Consider the following 22491-nt stretch of genomic DNA (forward strand, 5'->3'; position numbering starts at 1 on the left):
AAAGCGCTGACAGTTGTCGCAGGTTTTCACAAATTGCTTTGCATCCTGCTTGACAGTGGACCAATAGTACCCTTGTCGAACCACCTTGGCCGACAACGACCTGGCGCCAGAGTGGTTTCCACACACCCCTTCATGGATTTCCCTAAGAATGTAAAGGCCTTCTTCGGGAGTCACGCACTTAAGCAGAGGCAGGGAGAAACCACGTCGGTATAACGCCCCGTCTCGGAGTATGAATCGAGCTGCTTTCCGCGCCATCCTCTTTTGCTCCTTTGAATCTTGCGGAGGATTCCCTTTGATAAATTCCAGGATTGGATCCATCCACGAGGGTGATGAAGTATCAATCTCCATCACGTCTGGATCCAGGATTGAAGAACTGTCCAAGATCTCAATCGGGACCGATCTAGTCAGGTCGGTCTCATACGCTGATGTCAATTTGGCTAAGGCATCTGCATTGGAATTTTCTGATCTTGGAACTTGATTCACCTCGTAAGTCCCGAACTGGGCGAGGTGCGATCTGACGTTGCTTAGATACTTTTCCATTCGGGAGTCCTTCGTTTGATACTCCTCCTTAATCTGATTTACGATTAATTGGGAGTCACTAAAGACCTTGATGTGGACGGCCCCCAGTCATTTGGCAACGCGCAGGCCTGCCAGGAGTGCTTCGTACTCAGCCTCATTATTTGAAGTCCGAAAGTTGAATCGTAGAGCGTACTCAAATCGCTCATCACCTAGTGCGAGCAAGAGAATTCCTGCCCCGCACCCTTTCTCATTGGAGGATCCATCAATGTAGATCGTCCATGGAAGGTCGGACTTGACCAAATGAGGCGGTGGGGTAAGTTCTGCGATAAAATCGACCACTGCTTGCCCTTTCAGCGCAGTTCTTGGCTCGAACTGGATTTCGTACTCGCTTAGCTCCATTGCCCACTCATCAGGCGCCCTGATGTTTCTGGCTTATGGAAGATGTTCTTTAAGGGCAAGTTGGTAAGTACTACGACGGTGTGCGCTTGGAAGTACGACCTAAGTCTCCGGGCCGAGGTGACTAAGACGAGGGCCAGCTTCTCCATTTTGGGATATCTGGTCTCGGCCTCAGTCATGGCCTTACTGGTGTAATAAATGGGACTCTGGCGCGCTCCCTCCTGCTTGATTAGGGCCGAACTGATAGCGCTGTCAGACACTGCCAGGTATAAGTGGAGCTTCTCCCACGGCAGTGGTTTTGCGAGCAGAGGTGCCGAGCAGAGATAGTTTTTCAATTGTTCCAATGCCTGCTCGCACTCTGCCGTCCATTCAAATGGTCCCTTCTTTCTTAGTACTTTAAAGAAAGGCAGGCATTTGTCAGTCGACCTCGAAACAAACCTGTTCAATGCTGCAATCCTTCCATTGAGGCATTGAAGCTGTTTCAAAGTTTTGGGTGCTTCTTGAGCACGGCCTTTATCTTCTCTGGGTTGGCTTCGATCCCACGGTTGTTACCATAAAACCAAGGAACTTCCCCGAGGAGACTCCAAAGGCACATTTGGCTGGATTGAGCTTCATTTGATACTTTCGCAGAACTCCAAAGACTTCGGTCAGATCGGAAAGATGCGACTTTGACTGCTTGCTCTTGACAAGCATGTCGTCCACATATACTTCCATGTTCCGACCGATCTGCTTGGCTAACATTTTGTTCACCATCCTTTGGTAGGTCGCGCCCGCATTTTTTAGGCCAAAGGGCATCACCTTGTAGCAGTACAGACTTTGGTCTGTTATGAACGCGGTATGATCTTGGTCTGGCACATGCATTTTGATTTGGTTGTATCCGGAGTAGGCATCCATGAAGGTGAGCAGCTCGTGCCCGGCTGTTGCGTCTACAAGCTGGTCGATCCTCGGCAGGGGGAAGCAGTCTTTTGGGCATGCCTTATTTAAATTTGTGAAGTCCACGCACATTCTCCACTTCCCGTTGGATTTTTTAACTAATACAACATTAGAGAGCCACTCGGGATACAAAATTTCTCGTATATATTCAGCTTTTAAAAGTTTGTTAACTTCCTCAACAATTACATCACTCCTCTCCTTATTTACAGGTCTTCTTTTTTGCTTTACAGGTCGGAATGATGGGTCTATGTTGAGGCGATGCACCATGATCTTTGGGTCGATGCCTGACATGTCCTCGTGAGACCATGCGAAGACGTCCGAGTTGGACCTGAGGAAGTTGATCAGTTCCTCCCTGTCAGTGGCCCCCAGCTTGGTTCCTATGCTTACCTATTTCTCAGGGCTAAGTAAGGGAACGAGCTCGAGCTTCTCTATTGGTGGGGAGAATTGCTTTTTGCCTTCCCTAGGTAGGTCGTCTTGATTGGCTTGCTCTTCCAGGGCACATACTGACGACCCTTTAAGCGCGGATGCATAACATTCCCTTGAAGTCTTTTGCTCACCTCGGACCGTGCCCATTCCATTAGGGGTTGAGTACTTCAGTACTTGATGCAATGTGGAGGGGACGACCCGAAATGAGTGGATGGTGGGTCTCCTGAAGATGGCGTTGTAGGCTGATCTGCGGTCGATTACCACGAACTCGGCCATCTGCGTTACCTGGGTAGCATCTTGTTCGATCGTGACCGGCAAGTCGATACACCCCTATGGGGAGACCGATTCTCCAGAGAACCCAACCAAAGGTGTTGGACTCTTTTTCAACTGTGACCTGGTCCATCCTAAGGCAAGATATGTTGGGAGGGACAAGATGTTAGCAGATGCACCTCCGTCTACCAATACTCTTCTGACCAGGACGTGATCGATAAGAGGGGCGACCACAAGTGCATCATTATGGGGCAGATGGACCCCCTCCAGATCGGCATCGTTGAAGGCAACGGCGGAGGTCGGCCTTTGCTCCCTGATGATGCACACCTCGCGTCTGGCTTCGTAAGCTAGCTCCTTTATTTTATTCCCAGACTGGCCTCCACTTGGGCCTCCGAAAATGGTATTGATGACCGCAGGTCGGTCATCTCGGCGAGGTGGCGTCCTCGAACGTTTCCTCTCTTCCTCTTTTTCTTTCTTTTCTGCCGAGCTGAACCTCTGTTTACCTACAAATTTTTTGAAGCAGCCATCTTGAATAAGGTCTTCAATTTGGCGCTTCAATTCCAGCAATTTGACATATTATGGCCGTGATCGCGATGAAAACGACAATATTTATCTTTATTGCGCTTTTCGGGTCTCCTCAGAGCTTCTCAGGTTGCTTGAGGAGCTTTTCCATCCCACTTTCCTCGATGTTTGCAAGTATCTCAGAGATGGGGATGGTAGTTGGAGTATAACGCTCGTAAGGTCGGCTTCGATTGTGGTCGATCTCCGACCTACGATACTCGGTTCGGCTGCCAGAAGAGGACGATCCCTTGTCCCTAGATTTAGAATCAACCTTCCTCTTCTCTTGATTTAGCTTCTTTTGGTCGATCTGCTTCTCAGGTCGGCCAGTCTTGGTTCGGAAGAGTTCTTGTCCATCGATGACTTTCTTCGTCTTTTGCAGAACTTCAGCTAAGGTTGCTGGAGCCTCCTTTCCGAGCTTCACGGTGAGGGTCTCATTGGCCAGGCCGGTGAGGAAGTAGCACATGGCCGAATCATCGAAGCAGTGCGCGACCTTCAGCTGCTCCTCCTGGAACCTTGTGAAATACTCTCTCAGCGTCTCACCTTCCTTCTGTCTGATGGTGGCGAGGTGAGTCGCTGTCTTTCTATCGTAATGTCGAGAAGAGAACTGACTAATGAATTCTTTTCTCAACTGAGAGTATGTCGAGATCGACCTAGCCGGCAGTCTTCGGTACCACAGGCGCGCGCTGCCGGTGAGTGCGATCTGGAAGGCGCGGCATTTGATCGCATCTGTTGCCGCTTGAAAGTCCATGAGGCCTTCGAAGACCTCAACATAGTTCTTTGGGTCCTTAGACCCATCATAAGGTTTCATGGTGGGAGTTTTGAACTTTGGAGGGATTGGAGCCTCCAAGATGTCCGAGGTGAATGGCGATTCTCCCAGGTCGCCATCGTCAAACGAGCACTCTTTCTTCTCGCACCTGGCTTTGAGCGCCTTGACCTGCTCGTCGAACCTGTGCTTCATCAGGTCGAACTCTTCCCTGGTGATCACAGCTTCTGGTGTTAGAGGCTTATACTTTGATTGAGCCTTGAGGTCAGAGTTGGAGAACTCTCGGGAGTAGGACGGAGAGTCTTCCGGCTCCCGAGATGCTCTCTTCTTCTTATCAGTGAGGTGCTTTCTAAGATCGTTGTCCCGCAAGCTATAATCCACCCCCTCATTGTTAGGAATGGGCTGGCGATCGCCAGGATGGAGACATGGAACCCGACCTTCCTTCTCTCCAGGTGCGCCTGGGACCCTAGAGGGAGACGCTGTTCGGTTAGCCCGCGTCGCCTCGGCGTACATTTCTTCCATCGTGCGCAACCGATGGCGCATATCATCCAACTCGCGCTGGAGAGTAGACAAAGCCTCAGGGTCTGCCATCGGGTCGGCCCTTCGGGAGGCCTTTCTTGAGGTCCCTCCTCGGCCTCGATTGGCTTTTAAGGGTTTAGAGTGAGCAGAGGGTAACTCCTGGTTCACATGGCGGGCAGATCTCCGTGGAAGATCTCCCTCTTGCCCTGCTCGAACCTGGTTCTCGACCATTCTAGCGTCAAGATCTCGCTGAGGGCCGTTATCAGCGTTCAAACCCCTCCATTCTGTCGTATTAGCAGAGTTTGCTGGCTACACCATCTTTGCGTATGTTTCTTAGTCGGGATGACTTAGATCGTCTGTTCCCACAGACGGCGCCAAATGTTAATGCAAGGGTTTGCACAACGGTTCTTCACGAATCAAGCTCGAACCCGGTCTCCGGTCACGACCTGAACACTTAGTGTGGACCTGCACAACAGGGTAAACACTCCGACGCTCAAGTCAGTATAGGTCGGACTCCGTATTTTGTTCGAGGTGAGATTCGATGCCTGAGCGTGAAATGAAGCCCTCTATTTATAGGTGGTGGATCCGATAGTACACACGACCGACGGTTATATGTCTTTTCTCATGTCGGACCTGTCGGGTTCCGAGCAGATCGAACCCCAACCAGGTCGAACCTTGGCGTCTATACTTGGCCTTTTTTGTAATGGGTAAACCCGGTTACCTCGACAGGGCCGAGGTGGGCCTGGGCAATTCTTTTTATTCAATTCTTCAAACATCAATAGGTGTCCTCCACGTGTCCTTGGTATTTCTACCCCCAAACATACTGTGTTATACTTGTATTAACGTGAAATGTATGAAATTTTTATTTTAATTAACAATTTTTCTTTTCTTAACCATATTATAAGAATAGATATTCGGGCTCATAACCAATTTAAAAAAAATACTAATATCTAACCATTTGGTTTATATTCACAATTTAGATGAAGAAAAAAAACAGGGAATCAGAAAATTGTTTTTTAAGATCCGTTTAGTGTGGGTTTTATTTTTAAAATTTATTTTCAAAAATCAATTTGATTTTTGTTTAATATTTTTTTATAATTTTCTCCCTCTAAACTTTTCTTGCTCCAGAATTTCTTGTAAATCTTATTTCTCTTCTCTCTCTTTTATTTTTTTTTTGTTAACAAATATATTTTTATTAAATTTTCTCTCTTACTGTAATTTTTCTTTTTATCTCGAATTTACCCTCTTATCTAACATATCTTTTTACTCTCAACTTTATTCTCCCTCTACAATTTCTTTTTTTTTTCCTCCCCTATTTTTCTCTCTAATTTTTTCTCCAACTAATCTTCTCTTCTCTCTCTAATTCTTTTCTTCATCTCTCCAAATTAACTATTAAAAAAAGTCTCTATTTCTCTAAGTTATCAAACCTGTTTAGTTTTGTGATTTAAAAAAAAATCAAAAAATCAAAATTAAAATAGTCATGAGACAGGTATGATTTTAAGGTTTCAAGTGATAATTCGTCAAAACGAACATAGTTTAGCAATAATTAACATTTACCTTCAACCACAAGGTTGTGAGTTCGATCCCCACATGTTGTATTAAAAAAAGCGATAATCCAACCCACAAATTTGCCTCTAGGCTCTATTCTCTCTAATTATTGTTATTGCTTTACTTATTCAATGTTTGGTAAGGTAAAATTGATCTTTGGACTTAATTATCAATTTACAATAACTTGCTTTTGGAGGAGTAATTAAGGAATTCACAGCTATATAAAGGCAGAGGAGAGTTCAATTCAAAAGCAGAATTAATCAACAAAAAGGGAACCCAATTATATAATCAAATATGGGTTCTTCTTCTTCAATGGCCTGCCTTGTTATGGCAGTTTTGGTGGCAGTTTTAAGCTTAAGCTTTCCCTCCACAACTGCCCAAGGCTATGAGGATTACTTCACCCCTCCACCGCCATGGGTCTACGACTCTCCTCCAGACTCCGACTCTCCTCCTCCACCTCCCGTTCATTACTCTCCTCCAGACTCCGACTCCGACGACTCTCCTCCTCCACCTCCCGTTTATTACTCTCCTCCACCACCAGCCTCGTACTCTCCTCATGCGCCTACTGATTATCCTCCTCCACCCTCACCGAAGAAGAATGAAGACAATTCTCCTCCGCCACCAAAGAAGTCACCTCCTCCACCATGGAGGAGAACACGTCCACCACCACCGCCACCGCCAAAGAAGAAGACACCTCCTCCACCCCCGCCACCAAAGAAGAGACCATCACGACCCCCACCCCCACCAAAGAAGAGGCCATCTCCACCTCCGCCACCAAAGAAAAACAAACACAAGTCGCCTCCCCCGCCCCCACCGACAAAGTACGAATACAAGTCACCTCCTCCCCCGCCTCCACCGACAAAGTACGAGTACAAGTCGCCTCCTCCCCCGCCATCTCCATACTACTATTAGGTCAATATGTCTCTTCTACTATAAACTAAGTGAAGGTGAGCCTCTTACAGAATTCAGTACATTAATCAAACATATATAAATAATTAAATCTCAACATATGCATTTTACATTACCCGAATTTTATTACTTTGGCAGGGAAAATAATAAAGCAATATATATTCAGATCAATAAAGGGGACGGCCTAATGAAGATCATGAATCATTGCTATCTTAAACACTATTTGCTTCTATGATTTATAGTTTGTATCAACACGTGTGGTTCTCATTTAGTGTGAGTTGTTTAAAAAATATATTATTTAAATGTATTAATGAAATATTATTATTTAAATGTGTGTTGTGTTATTATTTAAATGTGAGTTGTGTTAAAAATATATTAAAAAGATTAAATAGTCTCCAGCAAAATTAGTTTGTTTTTAAATTTAGGGATAATAATTTGAAGAAGGAGATTATATGTTCAAATTTTTACAATGTCATTTCTTCCCTCAATTAATGTCGACAGTCCACTTATGAATCTCACTAATTTAAAGTATTTTTTTAGTGTTAAAAATATATTAAAAAGAATAAATATACTCTAACCTATTAACTTAACGTTTTAGAGACTAAATGAATTTGTCCTAATCGAAAATGTTGCTAGACTACAACAAAGTTTGAGATTGCTTTTCAAGGCTTGGAAAGTGATTTGGAGAAGAATTTTAACTGCATTTTTAGTGTTGGATAGGAATTTAAACAAAATAAATTTAAAGACCAACATATATAAAATATCATTAGGAAAAATAGTTTTACCTTTTTTTTTCCCCACAATCCTACATGAATTTCTTAAAAAACTGTTGTATCGATGGAAGAAGCATTTCAAAAAAAAAAAAAAAAAAAAATTGTGAATCAAAATAACACAATCAACGGTGGTGGATCCAAAACTTCATGTTAGAGAGGGAGAAGTGAAAAATGTGATTGAATGTTTGATCTACTTACAAGAAATATAACTCATTCGCATTAGAAGGACAAGAGATTTCATATCATTTGACTAGATGAGGGTAAAGACAACCAATAAAAAAAAAAGAGGAAATAATAACATTAGTAGGCACAAACCTTACACTACAAAATTTAAGACATTCAGCGACGAAAATTTTTCGTCGCTGAATCCTACATTTCGTCGTTGAAAAGCATCAGCGATGAAACACGACGCGTCGCTAATTTCGTCGCTGTTTCCGTGTCGCTAAAGTGTTTCAGCGACAAAACTGTGTTTTCGTCGCATTTTAGCGACGAAAGGGAAAACGTCGCTTTATAGGCGACGAAATATATTTCGTCGCTAAATCGGCGGCGAAAAGTGTTTCGTCGCTTTGTCTTTCGCCAGGCGACGAAATACATTTCGTTGCTTATTCTTTCACCAGGCGACGAAATGTATTTCGTCGCTTGTTCTTTCGCCAGGCGACAATAATGAAATTCGTCGGTTTTTTTTTATTATTATTAAATTGTATTTATATCATTTTCGTAAATTGTATTTAAATCATTTTCGTAAATTGTATTTATATCATTTTCGTCGATTTTTTTTTATTATTAAATTGTATTTATATATTATTTAATTGTTTCCTAATTTCAATCCTAAATTTCCAAGATTTTCATACAATTAGATTTTAATGTTCTTGATTTCTCATCCAAAATTTCCCGAATATACATAATTTTTCCATAATAACTAAATTAGAATAACAGAATTTGACCTTAAAATTTATTGCTAAATTTAAAAAATATAATAGATATCATTGAACATATATTATTCATAACATTGCAAGTGTCTAAAAATAAAACTCATTTTAAAATCAAATTACAAAAGAAAAATAAAGTCAAACGTCTAACTAAATTCACACAAATAACCCTCCCCAACCTCTAAGCTTCTACCATCCTTGCATTATCAATCCTGCACAAAGAATTGTATCAATTATTTTTGTAGTACAAGTATAAAAGTAGATTCTACACGAATACATAAAATCAAACCAATAAACTAAACTAACTAACATGATAGTAAAACAATAACCAAATGCATAATAAATACTAAATTCATCCAATGTCACAAACCCACCCCTTTTGTTACAACGCCAAATACATAAACTCATAACTCAATGTCACATACCCATCCAATGTCACAATACCAAACACATAAAATCATAACCCAAGTCACAAATAACTCATCCAACAGGTCACAATACCAAATACATAAAATCATAACCCAATGTCACAAACTCATCCAACATGTCACAATACCAAACACATAAAATCATAACCCAACGTAACAAACTCATCTAATGTCACAGTACCAAACACATTAATGCATAACACCCACTAACCCATATCTTCCTCCCCTAAAAATCACATGAGATCAACAATTGAATTTCTCCCCCCCTCCCCAATGTCACCAACGTTATAAACTCATTTCACGTTCCAAAACAGAGCTCCAGATAAACTCAGACATACTCCAAAGGTAAAATATATTCCAAAGAAAATCGGACATACTCAATACATACGTAAATAATATCATACTTCAGACAAACATAATCCAGAAGACATACTCTCAAAACATACGTAAACATTTAACACTTGAGCACATAGCCAGAACACCAAGAAACTAATTTCACGACATACCTTACTAGTCGATGAACTTCCTCCCCCCGAAAGAAACATTTGTTGCATTTCGAGAAGTTTCCTATTAAACTCCTGACTTTGGGCCTCCAATGCTTTCTGTATTTGTTCTTGGGTGGTCCTTGCCATTTCTTCCTCATGCTTCTGAAGACGAGCCTCTAATGACTCCACATATTCATCAGAGTATTTTGATGATGATCCTTTATTTCTGGTGGGTTTCGGTCCATATCCCATTCCTATTACATAGTTCGATCTTTTCCCAAGGACTGTCTCCATTATTTCTTCTTCTGTTTTTTCGTCTCCTTGAGAAGCATGATACGCTTTTAAGGTAATCATTTCTTCCTGAAAAAAAAATAAAAGTGTCGTTAAGAACTTTGAGCTATATATATCTTACATCAATACTTTATGTATTACAAAATTAAACGAATACTTACATATGCATTCCTCCCTTCCTCGTTAATCCAACCTTTTTCTTCCGAGTAATGCATATTGAAGAATATATGAATAGGACTTAAATATGTTTCATCTTATTTTCTCTATTAAAAAAGATTGTTAAGTTGTAATAAGAATAATAAGAACCTAAATCTAAAGTCGCAATACAATTCAAATAAATTATTGGGTTCATACCGAATCTTCTCGATGACACTGAAATGGTTTTGGTCCACCTCGATGATTGAACCTCAATTTACTACGGGCCACCTTATTTTTTGCAGATTTTTCCTACAAAATTACATGTTTAGTTAAAAAAACGATACTTATAAAATGATAATAAAGAATTAAGATCATATTAGTTACCTTCCATGCCAGAGATTCCAATTTATCACATAATATGTTCCAGTCTTCTTGTTTAATATCTTTATACGGCTTTTGGCGAGCACGTGCTAGATCACGTACCTTTTTGTAGTGTCGATATAGTTTCGCTCTATAATCCTTGAATCGAGTTCCAATCTCGTATAAAATATACCTATGCACATGTGGCTGAGATATATCGACAACAAACTTCTCCTACAAAACGTAATCATTAAAACCAGGTAACAACATATTCGATTATTAATGGCCAACAAATACAACATAAGAAAAATGGTTACCAATAACATCTGAACAATTTTATTAAGGACCGTTATCTCTTTTTTCTTTGCACACTTCACATCAATATAGTTGCGTGCAAGATAACCTATTTCACTGTTAAATGAAGCCGACCCAGGTCCAACCGGTCTCCCCTGTTGCTCCGTCCATTCGAGCTTGATTTTTCCAACTCGATTTACGACTCGTAACAAGAATTCGCCACGAGTTTCCCTCGTGCTCGTGTGATTCCAGCGATGGTATCGTCACCTTCGCTATCTGATGACATTATGTCTAAAAAATGAAAATAAGAAAACAGAACACAAGTTGTTAGGATTAGTCCAAAATACAAATTATAAATTTACAAAACATATAATATACCATATAGGATTACTCGTCAATATCAGAGTCATCGATTTCATCCGACGATGTTGTTTCATCATATTCATCTTCATCCTCGTCCTCGTCCTCTATTTCGTCTTGTACTTCATCAAAATTTAATACTATCTCAATTGTACTAGTATTGTCGGATACTATACTTGGATCTATGTCTGATCTATGAAATGTTTGTGTCTCGAGATTCACTTCATCTACTACACATTGATTGATATCGACTTCAACTAAATCAATCTCTTCTACTTCAGGCACATCCCATAAATGTCTATGTTGAATTTTTTGAGCTACTTTCCATCCATTACCTAATTGAAGATCACCAACATAAAATACTTGTTGTGCTTGAGAAACAAGTATAAACGGATCATCCTTATACCATAAGTGACACGTGTTTATGCTTGTAAAGTTATTATTTTGACGAACATGATTTTTCTTAGGATTTGTATCATACCAATCGCACCTAAATAGAAGAACTCGTTTGTCTTTAATGTACTTCAATTCTATCACTTCCTTAATAATACCATAGAAGTCGGATCTCTCATTATCATCTCCACCAAATACACACACTCCACTATTTTGAGTAGTGTAACGATCATCCCTCTCGTTTGTGTTGAACCGAACCCCATTAGTAACACACCTTTGATATGAATTTACTCGACGGTCCGGGCCACAGGCAAGTGCATACAACTCATTCACAACTTCGTTTGATGTCGAACAAACTTGAGAACTCACTTTTTTTTTAAACAATTCTGGAAATAGAATCTCTTGAAGCCTTGTGAGATTACCACTATTACCACTACTTCCACGTTGAAGCTCCATTTCGTGCTCTCTACCCAATGATTGAACAATGAATAGATGTTGAAGTAAGAATAATCTTAATTTTCTAAATATAAAACAAAAAAAAACATACCGTTTGTATTCATCGACTGCTTCGCAATTGGTTAAGACATACTAGTGGGCTTTTTGTAACTCAGTATGCGATAGTTGTTTCATTTTTGAACCACCGATTGGACGTGCATTTTATGAAAACACAGACAGACATCCTTTATTTGTTTCATTCAAGTCTTGCGGATCATCATTCCGAACTGGCCTATTGAACTTTGTTTCAATTCCACTTAGGTACATCGAGCAGAACGTTAACGATTCATTTGCAATGAATGCTTCTGCTATAGATCCTTTAGGGCACGCTTTATTTCTTACGTACTGTTTCAATGTCATCAATCTCCTACGAGCAAGTGTTATTGTTACTAAATAAATAAATATATTGAAAACTAGACATGAAGATACTAAACATATCATACCTCTCTATTGGATACATCCAACTATAACCACAGGTCCAACAAGTTTGGCTTCTTCTGGTAAGTGGACAGCTAGATGAACCATGACATTGAAGAATGCTGGAGGGAATATTCTCTCGAATTTACATAAAATCAATACGATTGCTTCTTGTAGCTTATTCAAAGTCTCGACTTTTAAAGTCTTTACAGTCAGATCCTTGAAAAAATCTGACAATTCTGCAATTGCCGAACTCACATCTTTGGGCAAGAAAGGACGAATCCCCACTGGTAAAAGTCTTTGCAACAAGACGTGTGAGTCGTAACTTTTGAGTCCAGATATCTGTTCATCTTTACCACTAACACATCTTGATATATTTGATGCAAAACTATCAGGAAATTTAATTGTTTTCAAGAAGTTGCAAAATTTCCTTCTTTCTTCTATTGTTAAAGTGTAGCTCGCATGCGGTTTCACCCACTTATTCCCGACTTGTTGAAGATGCAGCTCTTTTCGAATGTTCAACCTCATTAAATCTCTACGTGCTTTATCAGTGTCATTTGTTTTCCTTTCGACGTTTAATAATGTGCCCATGACATTATCACATATATTTTTCTCGATATGCATAACATCCAGTTTGTGTCGAATCTTAAGATTCAACCAATATGGTAACTCAAAAAAGATGCTTTTCTTCACCCAATTGACTTTATCATGCAATCGCTTCCTTTTTCATTGTAAGATGTTTACAGTTTTTCCAAGTGGCGGAAACTCAATGGATTCTAATTGGTGAAGGACATTCGATCCAGAAAAATGACGTGGTGAAAGTCTATGTTCGGTTTCTCCATTATAATGTTTACTTTTACGCCAGGGATGATCTTTATGCAAGAATCGATGATATCCCATATAGCATATTTTACTATGCAATGGGGCAGATGTAACGTCTTCGTTACAAACTGGGCATGCCTTATATCCTTTCGTACTCCATCCCGACAAATTGCCATATGCAGGGAAGTCATTGATTGTCCACATCAAAGCTGCATGGAGTCGAAAGTTCTGACCACTGCAGGCATCATACGTCTCAAAGCCGGTACTCCACAACTCCCTCAACTCATCTATCAATTGTTGTAAGCAAATATCTATCTCTTTTCCTGGAGCCTTTGGCCCTGGTATGAGTAGCGACATGAAAATATATGCTTCTTTCATACATTTCCATGGTGGCAAGTTGTATGGAATCAACATTACTGGCCACGTGCTGTAAGTCGTACCCATATTGCCAAATGGATTGAATCCATCTGTGGCCAATGCTAATCTAACATTTCTTGGATCTCTTGCAAACCAGGGGCATTGTCTATCAAAATGTTTCCAAGCCTCAGCATCTGCTGGATGTCTTAGAACTCCTTCTATGTCTTTTCTCTTTTCCATATGCCATCTCATGTCTCTAGCGGTATGTTTTAATAGAAATAATCTTTCCAATCTCGGCTTCAATGGAAAATGTCTCAATATTTTGTTGGGTATTTTCTTTCCTTTACTCTTCTTAATTTTGTAACGAGATTCATTACACTGTGGACATCTATCTACTTGCGCATTTTCTTTCCAAAATAGCATACAATCATTTTTGCAAGCATGTATACTTTCATATCCTAAACCTAGGTCACGCAACATTTTCTTTGCACCATAAAAGGATTATGGAATTTTAGAACCATTAGGAAAAACTTCTTTCAATAACTGCAATAGCATATCGAATGACTTGTTACTCCAATGATTGAGTACTTTGATATGCATTAATTTAACCAAGAATGTTAGCGAGGAAAATGATGTACATCCAGGGTATAGTTCTTGATTGATTTCCTCAAACATCGATTGGAACTTATTACTTCCACTTTGACTATTACCACTTGATCCAATCCCAATTGAGTAATCTTGACCATGATATACCTCATTATTCAAATCATTCAACATTTCACTAATTCCATCTGATCCCTCTACATTACGTGTGATGTTTTCACTTCGTGTCATATAAGCAGATAAATCTGGAGTTTCTCCATGAAAAATCCATCTACTATAAAATGGAGACATTCCATATTTGTATAAATCTTCTTCAACATCATAGGGTCGTTTTCATTTAGTATTTTGACATCTCTTGCATGGACAACGTGTAAACCCTCTCTCATCTACGTGATTCTTTGACAATTCAACAAATGACCTGATCCCTTCTTTATATTCTTTGTTTAACCTATTCGGGTCTTTTATCCAAGTTCTATCCATAGTTTTCCTAATCAATAGTAGAATATAATGGATCAATAAAGCATAATAAGTCCATTCAACAACTATGCAAGCAGTGATAAACAATCAACCTATATATAATTAGCTATCTATATGCTGTGACATATGACATTATTTATGTGTAATATAAATTGAGACTTTAAACACACAATTGTATACTATGATATCATGTCAAATTGTCAATAACCTCAAACAATTAAATTATATTAAAGGCCTCCTTAATTTTGTTTGACATTTGAATTACTTTGAACTGAAACTAACGTGCTAATGGAAATACTTTCACATTAATTCTTTTAAAGGCAAAGTATCTTACTTTAAAATAGATTTAATGATAATTTTGAAATTTAAAAATTGCATGACATTAGATGCTTAGGGATGTTGCGGCTGGGCCATTTGCATACTATTTTTTCTCCTAATACATAATATATGTAGTTTTTTTTATGTAGTTTGAATATGTAGGTGTCATACCATTGTCAATTGCATCGTCCCATCTTGAAAATAAAGAAGCTTAGGGAATTAAAGAGTGATTAAAAGTAATTTCGAATAACTTGAACAAAAAAATTACCTACTAATTAGTACTTCAAAGTTCACTACAGGTTTTCTCAAGGGGGTTATTTGTACATTGAGCCATGGATTAAAGTAAAAGGAAAGATAGAAGGCAGAAATTTAAGTCCCATAATCAATTATGCAGCTTATCATTCAATTTTTGTGTAGCAATTAGCCTATATGTCACAACCTATATATATTACATATAATATTTAAAAAAATAGTCAATGCCACAAAAAAAAAAAAAAAAACAGAAAAAGTTGCATAAATAATTATCGAAATACAAAAATATAATTTGAGGCAATCTCCAGCAGTGATCACAAATTGGGTAAGATGAAAACAGAAAAAACATAATACTAATCAAACAAATCAGAGTGAGAAAAACAGGGATAGAGCTCACGAATTCGATAAGGAGACGACAAAAGAAAACACCCAAATGCTTCTCAATCCCTCAATGGGGTGGCTACAGATCTCTTTTGCTTCTGAAAAACACCCAAAATAAAGATTACAATTTCAATCAAACAAATCAAAGCGGATTAAAAAGGGAGTTAAAAGCCACAGATCTAGATTCACCCTACCTTCTATATCGGAAAAAACTCGATCAAAGGTTCTATTCACGGCGGCGACAATAGCGGCAGCGACAGACAAAAAAAAAATCGATCAAAGGTTCTATTCACGGCGGCGACAATAACAGTGACGACGGACGACGGTACAAAAGGTCAAGGAAGCGGCTGTAGAGGGGGACGGCGGCGGCAGATATGGAGATTTGAAGAGAAAAAAGAAAACTGGGGAAGTGGGGGGGCTCGCGGCAGCAGTGGAGTTTTTGGGGGAATGAAAAAGAGAACGGGGAAGAAAGGGGGTCGCTGATTTAGGGCAAGGGGCTAAGCGACGAAATTAATTTCGTCGCTTAGCCCACGACGTCGTTTTCCAGCATTTAACTTAAACGCTGGCAAACGTTGTCGTGCAAAAAGCGACGTAAACAATTTTTGTCGCTTTAAATAGCGACGAAAATGAGTTTCGTCGCTTATGTAGCGACGAAAACGTTTTCGTCGCTTATTTTCGTCACTGAATCCTACCATTCTTGTAGTGTTAATTGACCCTCATACATGTTAACGTGGGGTGATGAATCCTTCTCTGACAAGTGCACGTTTAAGAAGGGTGTTGTGTTAACCTAGGGGAGCAACCATCGCGTACACGATTTAGCACCGAAAGGTCATATTGAAATTGATTTCAAGGTAGTGGTACCTTCCACGACACAACAATTTCTTTCCTTCAAGTTGAAAGCAATTTTCTTTCGTTGTCAAATCTGGGAAGGTGCTTCGAGATCTGTCAACATTGGAACAACTCGACGGATTCAATTACCGTTGCTGATCCCATGAGCTTCTGATTTTCTTCGAGCAGTTGCAGGTTGACTACGTTCTCATCTTCAATCATCTAGCAAAGGTTGCCGTCAATATCAATTATGTCGGATTCGATGCTACCGCATTGGTCAATCTTGGTAAATCAAAAGCTGCTCTCGAAGTTGACCTTGACAAGTTTGAGAAGGAGATCAAGATGATTTGTAGTATCTCCTCAACCATATGAATGATTTTCTGTTCAATTTGTTAGTGGTTAAAAAAATATGCATTGATTATTTGAAACACTATAGAATCTAGATATGGTGGTGATGAAGCATGTAAAAAAAATGTAATTAGTAAATTGTTACAATTTTAGATATTGGACGACAAACCAGTCAAGGACCAGGTTCACGACTACGAGAATTTGGTGGTGAATGTACTAACCAAGGACGCATGAAGATGTGTGAGATTCTTAAGGTCAATGTACTACTCGAGAAATTTTCTCCTTCCTGGAGTGACTATCGCAACCATATGAAACAAAAACAATGACTTGACGTTGCAAGAGTTAATAAGTCATATGTGCACAAAAGAAGTCAATAGGAAGAAAGATAAGACAATATGATTATAATTGGCCAAAATCTTCAAAGGTCAACCTACATGAACAAGGAGGAGGATCGAGAGGAGAGACTCCCTAAAAAAAGGAAGCTTTATGAGAAAAATTTGACAGTTTTGAAGAACCAAGAAGGTCTAATAATATCAAAGAGGAAGAGGAAGCTTAAAGACGAGCCAAGAAAACAACCATGTCTAAAGGAGTTGGCAACCACAAGCCCATCGCCTCCCAATAGCGAACCAAATTTGGATGCTAGCCTCACAGCACACCCTGTGTGTGCGTGCCAGCGCTGAGCAACGTGCCACCTCCTACCACCAGCGCCCTTACCAAGTGTGCCACGTGCACACACAGCGCCCTTGCCACACGCCTTACTCTCTACCGCTCGCACGTGCCCCCTATCGAGCACCTTGTCCCTGACACGTGCCTTCTGCCCCTGCAGCGTGCCCACTTCCACTCGCACGAGCGCCCTGCCCCTACATGCCCAGCCGCCTACCTACCTGCGTGCTCGCGCCCAATTGATGTTTGCTGCACGCCTGCCATGCCGCACATGCCTGCATGCTTAGTGCGACGACCATGCTTTATCACCGTAACGCCCTTTGCGTTGTTAGCCATCATCGCCCGTGCGCGCTTGATTGCTGCTGCCCGCATGTTTGTTGCCCACTCCTTAACATTTAAGAAATGATTCTTCCTTATTTGTTTTGCCTTGGATTTTGTTATGGAGAACGAAAATGACCCGAAACGAGACAAGAAGTTGAAGTCTGATTGGGGAAGACCGGCCCGTGACATAACGGGCCGGCCCAAAGAGTGACCTAACGCCGGGGCAGAGAACGAGGAAAGCGACCAGAGGGAAGCCCACTGAGCCACGAAGGGCTCGGTCCCAGCCCGGTGCTCGGCCCCGACCCGGTGCTCGGCCCCGACCCGGTGCTCGGCCCCGACCCGGTGCTCGGCCCCGACCCGGTGCTCGACCCCAACCCGGTGCTCGGCCCCGACCCGGGGCTCGGCCCACGGCCCAGCCAGTAATCCTCCATCTTCGATCGACGATGTCGCCCAGGCCCTGCAACGGTGAATTAGGGTTAGCTACGGAAGATTTTGGAACAACTCCACGCTATAAGTATTGATCCAGCCTTAGAGGTAATGGGATCGAAGAGAGTTGACTACATTTACGTTATTCTCTTGCTAACTTAAGCATCGGAGCCCGTGTGACTAGAGTCACACCGGTTAAGCTCGATTTGGTTTTGCAGGTACTAGTCCCGGATCAACAAGTTTGGTGGATGCGAGGTAGTGAACCGGAGGACCGAAATCCAGGCATCAACAATTGGCGCCGTCTGTGGGAACGATACAGCAAAACGAGTTTCGTCGAAGCAAAATCCCGATCTGAGGTGAAATTTCGATCCAAGACGTGTAGAGTGCAGTGGCCGACCATTCAGGCGCAGTAGGACGAAGCCCTGATCGTCAACTTAATCCGACCACCCTTGACGGGGGAGAACCAATGTCAGGCCTGAATAAAGCGACAGACCTCTCGGGAAAGGCGAGGCCGAGCCCTGGTTATCGACTTAATCCGACCACCCTTGATAAGGGAGAACCAGTGGCGGGCCTGATTAAAGCGACAGACCTTTCCGGAGAGGCAAGACCGAGCCCTAGTCATCGACTTAATTCGACCACCCTTGACAGGGGAGAACCGGCTGAGGAGGTAGAATCTGTCCCTCTGACAGCCGAAGATCGACGGGTCAACATCGGAACCAAGTTGGGGAGTGAGGAAAGAGAAAGCCTTATAAACTTCCTTAGAAGCAACGCCGATGTGTTCGCATGGTCACCGGAGGACATGCCGGGAATCGACCGAGGAGTTATGGTACATCGACTCAACGTCGACGAAAGCTGTAAGCCAGTGAAACAGAAGCATCGCGCGTTCAACCAAGAAAGGAACGAGATTGTAGCTGAACAGGTGGATGAGCTACTGAAAACAGGCTTCATTCGGGAAGTACATTATCCCCAGTGGATATCCAACGTGGTGCTGGTAAAGAAGCCAAATGGCAAATGGAGAATGTGCATCGACTTCACGGACCTAAATAAGGCCTGCCCAAAGGATTCTTTTCCTTTGCCTCGAATAGATCAACTGGTTGATGCCACTGCAGGACATGAAAGATTGAGTTTCATGGATGCCTACTCTGGATATAATCAAATCAAGATGCATGTACCGGATCAGGAGAAAACCTCTTTTGTCACGAGTCGAGGCTTGTATTGCTACACCGTGATGCCGTTTGGATTAAAGAATGCAGGTGCAACCTACCAACGAATGGTGAATCGGATGTTTGCAGCCTTAATCGGCAAAAATATGGAAGTCTACGTAGACGACATGCTGGTAAAGAGTCGAAAGAACGAGCGACACGAGGAGGATTTGGCAGAAGCGTTCGACATCTTGCGAAAGTACAAGATGAAGTTGAATCCCACCAAATGCACGTTTGGAGTGACCTCAGGCAAGTTCCTGGGATTTTTAGTGCACCAAAGGGGAATCGAAGCCAATCCAGATAAGATCAAAGCTGTTCTGGAGATGGATCCACCTAAAACTCTAAAGCAGCTGCAGGGACTCAATGAAAGGATAGCAGCACTCAACAGGTTCGTTAGCCGTTCCACTGACAAGTGCCTACCATTCTTCAAAATCTTAAGGAAGAAAGGACAATTTGAATGGACGGAAGAGTGTGAGGCTGCCTTTAAGGAGCTGAAACAGTACCTAGGGCAGCTCCACTCCTCGCAAAGCCGATCGTGGGTGATGAGCTCTACTTATACTTAGCTGTATCCAACACTGCGGTGAGTTCCGCGTTAATAAAGGAAGAAGATGGACGACAGTCCCCAATTTACTACACAAGCAAAGCAATGGTAGCTGCAGAACTTAGATACCCACCAATGGAGAAGCTGGCATTGGCACTAGTCACTTCAGCTCGGAGACTACGCCGATATTTCCAAGCTCACAAAATAATGGTCCTCACCAACTTTCCCTTATGACAGATCTTACAAAAGCCAGACACTTCTGGACGACTGGTAAAGTGGGCTGTAGAGCTCAGCGAGTACGACATTCACTATAAGCCAACAGAGCCTCAAGTATATAGTATCGACCCACAAGTGGTTGAGGAAGAACAACTCTGGACACTTTACGTAGATGGGTCCTCAAATTTTCGGGGATGCGGGGCAGGACTCCAGATAAAGAAAGATTCGAATATGCACTGCGATTCAACTTTCATGCATCCAACAACGAAGCCGAGTACGAAGCTCTACTAACAGGACTAAAAGTGGCCAGGTACGTTGGGGTCAGGAACATACTAATACTTAGTGATTCACAGCTGATTGTGGGTCAGGTGAAAGAGGAGTTCCAGGCTAGAGAACCGCGAATGGCGAAATACCTTTCACAGGTAAGAAACCAGCTCGACCAGTTCTCAAAATATGAGATTCGACAAATTCCACGTGCTCAAAACGTCAACGCCGATGCGTTAGCTCGACTAGCGGCGGCTTATGAAACCGACTTAGGCAGAACTGTACCGGTTGAGATTCTACCCGGGCCAAGCATAGAAGCTCAGGAAGCCATGAATATCGACAATCAAAGGCAACCAGAAGAAAACAGGAAGAGCCCTTTGATCAAATATTTGAAAGATGGGATCCTGCCTACTGAAAAGATAGAGGCCCAGCAGCTACAACGACGAGCGGCCAGATATGTGCTTAAAGACGACAATCTGTACAAAAGGGGCTACTTGTTGCCGCTTTTAAAATGTCTAACTCCCAATGAAGCCGACTACGTCATGAGAGAGATACATGAGGGTGTTTGTGGGAGCCATTCTGGAGCATGATCCCTAAGTCACAAAATAATTCGACAAGGGTACTACTGGCCGACCATGCTGAATGACACGAAGCAATTCACCAAAAAATGCGACAAATGCCAACGCTTTGCAACCGTACCTAGACAACCGCCAGAGCCTCTGACAAGCATAATGAGTCCTTGGCCCTTTGCTCAGTGGGGAATAGACCTTATAGGGCCTCTCCCACTAGGAAAGGGCCAGACCAAATTTGCAGTAATGGCAGTCGACTATTTTACTAAGTGGGCCAAAGCCAAAGCCTTAGCGACAATTACTGAGAAAAAGGTCACCGACTTCATCTGGAAGAACATAATTTGCCGCTTCGGAATACCCTACACCATTATCAGTGATAATGGGAAGCAGTTCGACAATGCTGCCTTTCGAGAATTTTGCAGGGAGTTGGGCATTAAGCACATCTGTTCCTCGCCAGCACATCCGCAGGCTAATGGGCAGGTTGAAGCAGTCAACAAAATTATCAAAAGAACTCTGAAGACCAGATTAGAAAAGCTCAAAGGGTTGTGGGCAGAGGAACTTCCCAACGCATTATGGGCATACAGAACGACACCTTGTACTTCGACAGGAGAAACACCATTTTCATTATCATTTGGCTCTAAAGCGGTAGTGCCAGTCGAGATCGGACTCCCCTCCCCAAGGGTAGAGCAGTTCACTCTACTCGACAACAACGAATCCGTAAAGCTCAACCTCGACCTATTAGAAGAACATCGAGAAACAGCACCACTACGAACGGCTGAATACAAAAATCGAATAACTCGATACTACAACTCGAAGGTCAAGAAACGTGACTTTAAAGAAGGTGATCTGGTGTTAAGAAAGGTTATGCCCAATACAAAAGATTCAACTAGCGGTGCGCTCGGGCCAACATAGGAGGGCACATACAAAGTCACTAAAGTGGTGTGAATAGGCACTATGCTTTAGAAGACCAGTGGGGGAAGGCCTTACTACACCTGTGGCACGCCCAACACCTCAAAAGATACTACCACTAGTTCGACATATTTCTGGACATTTTTATGTTTCTCCATTATTTGGACCAACTAAGCTTATTGTAACCAAATCTTCGACAGGACAATTTTCCTACTAATAAAGTACTTGACGTTCGACGTGATACTTGAGTTCTTATGTTCATTCTGAAATAAATTTCTCAAGCAGGGGGCATCATATAAATATCTACATATCTACGACCTGAACATCTACATATCTACGACCAATCAAGGAACTCAAAATTGGGACGGACCTAGAAGCAGGCCGATAAGCTGAAAGCCAATCAGTGAAACCAGGGAAAAGAATCCCGAGGGGCTGAGAAAGGCATGCGTACGGGCCTAGCAAGGTTAAAACAGAAAACAGGCAAGCCTAACCGATCAACGAAACCCACGGGTAGAAAATCATATGGCAAAAGCCAAAATAGGTTAAAAACCCGAGGGTGTTGATTTAACTTGGGGTAAAAAACCGGCAGAAGCCAAATATGTTAGAAACCTAAGGGTACCAACTAAACTCAGGGTATAAAGACCATTGGCAAAAGCCAAGTGGGTTAGAAACCCGAGAGTAAACCCTGAGGTATAAAACATGGGCAAAAGCCAAATAGGTTAGAAACCCAAAGGTATCGACATTAGTTCTGTTAAAGTTAGATCCCAAGGCCAAAATGGTTTAAACT

General features: G+C 41.8%; 3 protein-coding genes and 1 long non-coding RNA gene across 4 annotated transcripts; 2 read left to right on the forward strand and 2 right to left on the reverse strand.

Moving 5' to 3' along the window:
* Nucleotides 1-6127: 6127 nt before the first annotated feature.
* Nucleotides 6128-7174, forward strand: LOC148208111 (uncharacterized). Its single transcript, XR_015788942.1, has 2 exons — nt 6128-6882; nt 6983-7174. It is a non-coding gene; the product is annotated as an uncharacterized LOC148208111 (long non-coding RNA).
* A 1406-nt stretch (nt 7175-8580) lies between these two features.
* LOC111013476 (uncharacterized) lies at nt 8581-15854 on the reverse strand. Its single transcript, XM_088119307.1, has 7 exons — nt 15612-15854; nt 15434-15515; nt 10566-10833; nt 10273-10482; nt 10105-10197; nt 9481-9819; nt 8581-8758 (listed from the first exon to the last, which is right to left on the reverse strand). Exons 3-7 carry the CDS (start codon nt 10572-10574, stop codon nt 8753-8755), a joined length of 657 nt encoding a protein of 218 aa, XP_087975433.1. The 5' UTR covers nt 10575-10833; nt 15434-15515; nt 15612-15854; the 3' UTR covers nt 8581-8752.
* On the reverse strand, nt 10827-15427 carry LOC111017452 (uncharacterized). The gene has a single exon (XM_088119306.1). It carries the CDS (start codon nt 13864-13866, stop codon nt 12934-12936), a length of 933 nt encoding a protein of 310 aa, XP_087975432.1. The 5' UTR covers nt 13867-15427; the 3' UTR covers nt 10827-12933.
* A 4302-nt stretch (nt 15855-20156) lies between the features above and the next one.
* On the forward strand, nt 20157-20816 carry LOC148208112 (uncharacterized). Its single transcript, XM_088119699.1, has one exon. It carries the CDS (start codon nt 20157-20159, stop codon nt 20814-20816), a length of 660 nt encoding a protein of 219 aa, XP_087975825.1.
* The last annotated feature ends 1675 nt before the right edge of the window (nt 20817-22491 follow it).

Source organism: Momordica charantia, assembly GCF_013281855.1.
Source record: "Momordica charantia cultivar OHB3-1 chromosome 11 unlocalized genomic scaffold, Mcharantia_2.0 BLBB01000011.1, whole genome shotgun sequence".
Classification (NCBI taxonomy): domain Eukaryota; kingdom Viridiplantae; phylum Streptophyta; class Magnoliopsida; order Cucurbitales; family Cucurbitaceae; genus Momordica; species Momordica charantia.

Coding starts and splice junctions, on each gene's coding strand:
- LOC111013476 (XM_088119307.1), bottom strand. Junction 10,198..10,272: donor TGGAATCTCTGGCATGGAAG/GTAACTAATATG, acceptor GTAATTTTGTAG/GAAAAATCTGCAAAAAATAA. Junction 9,820..10,104: donor AGTGTCATCGAGAAGATTCG/GTATGAACCCAA, acceptor TTTTTTTTTCAG/GAAGAAATGATTACCTTAAA.
- LOC111017452 (XM_088119306.1), bottom strand. CDS start 13,866: ATGTTGCGTGACCTAGGTTTAGGATATGAAAGTATACATGCTTGCAAA.
- LOC148208112 (XM_088119699.1), top strand. CDS start 20,157: ATGCGGGGCAGGACTCCAGATAAAGAAAGATTCGAATATGCACTGCGA.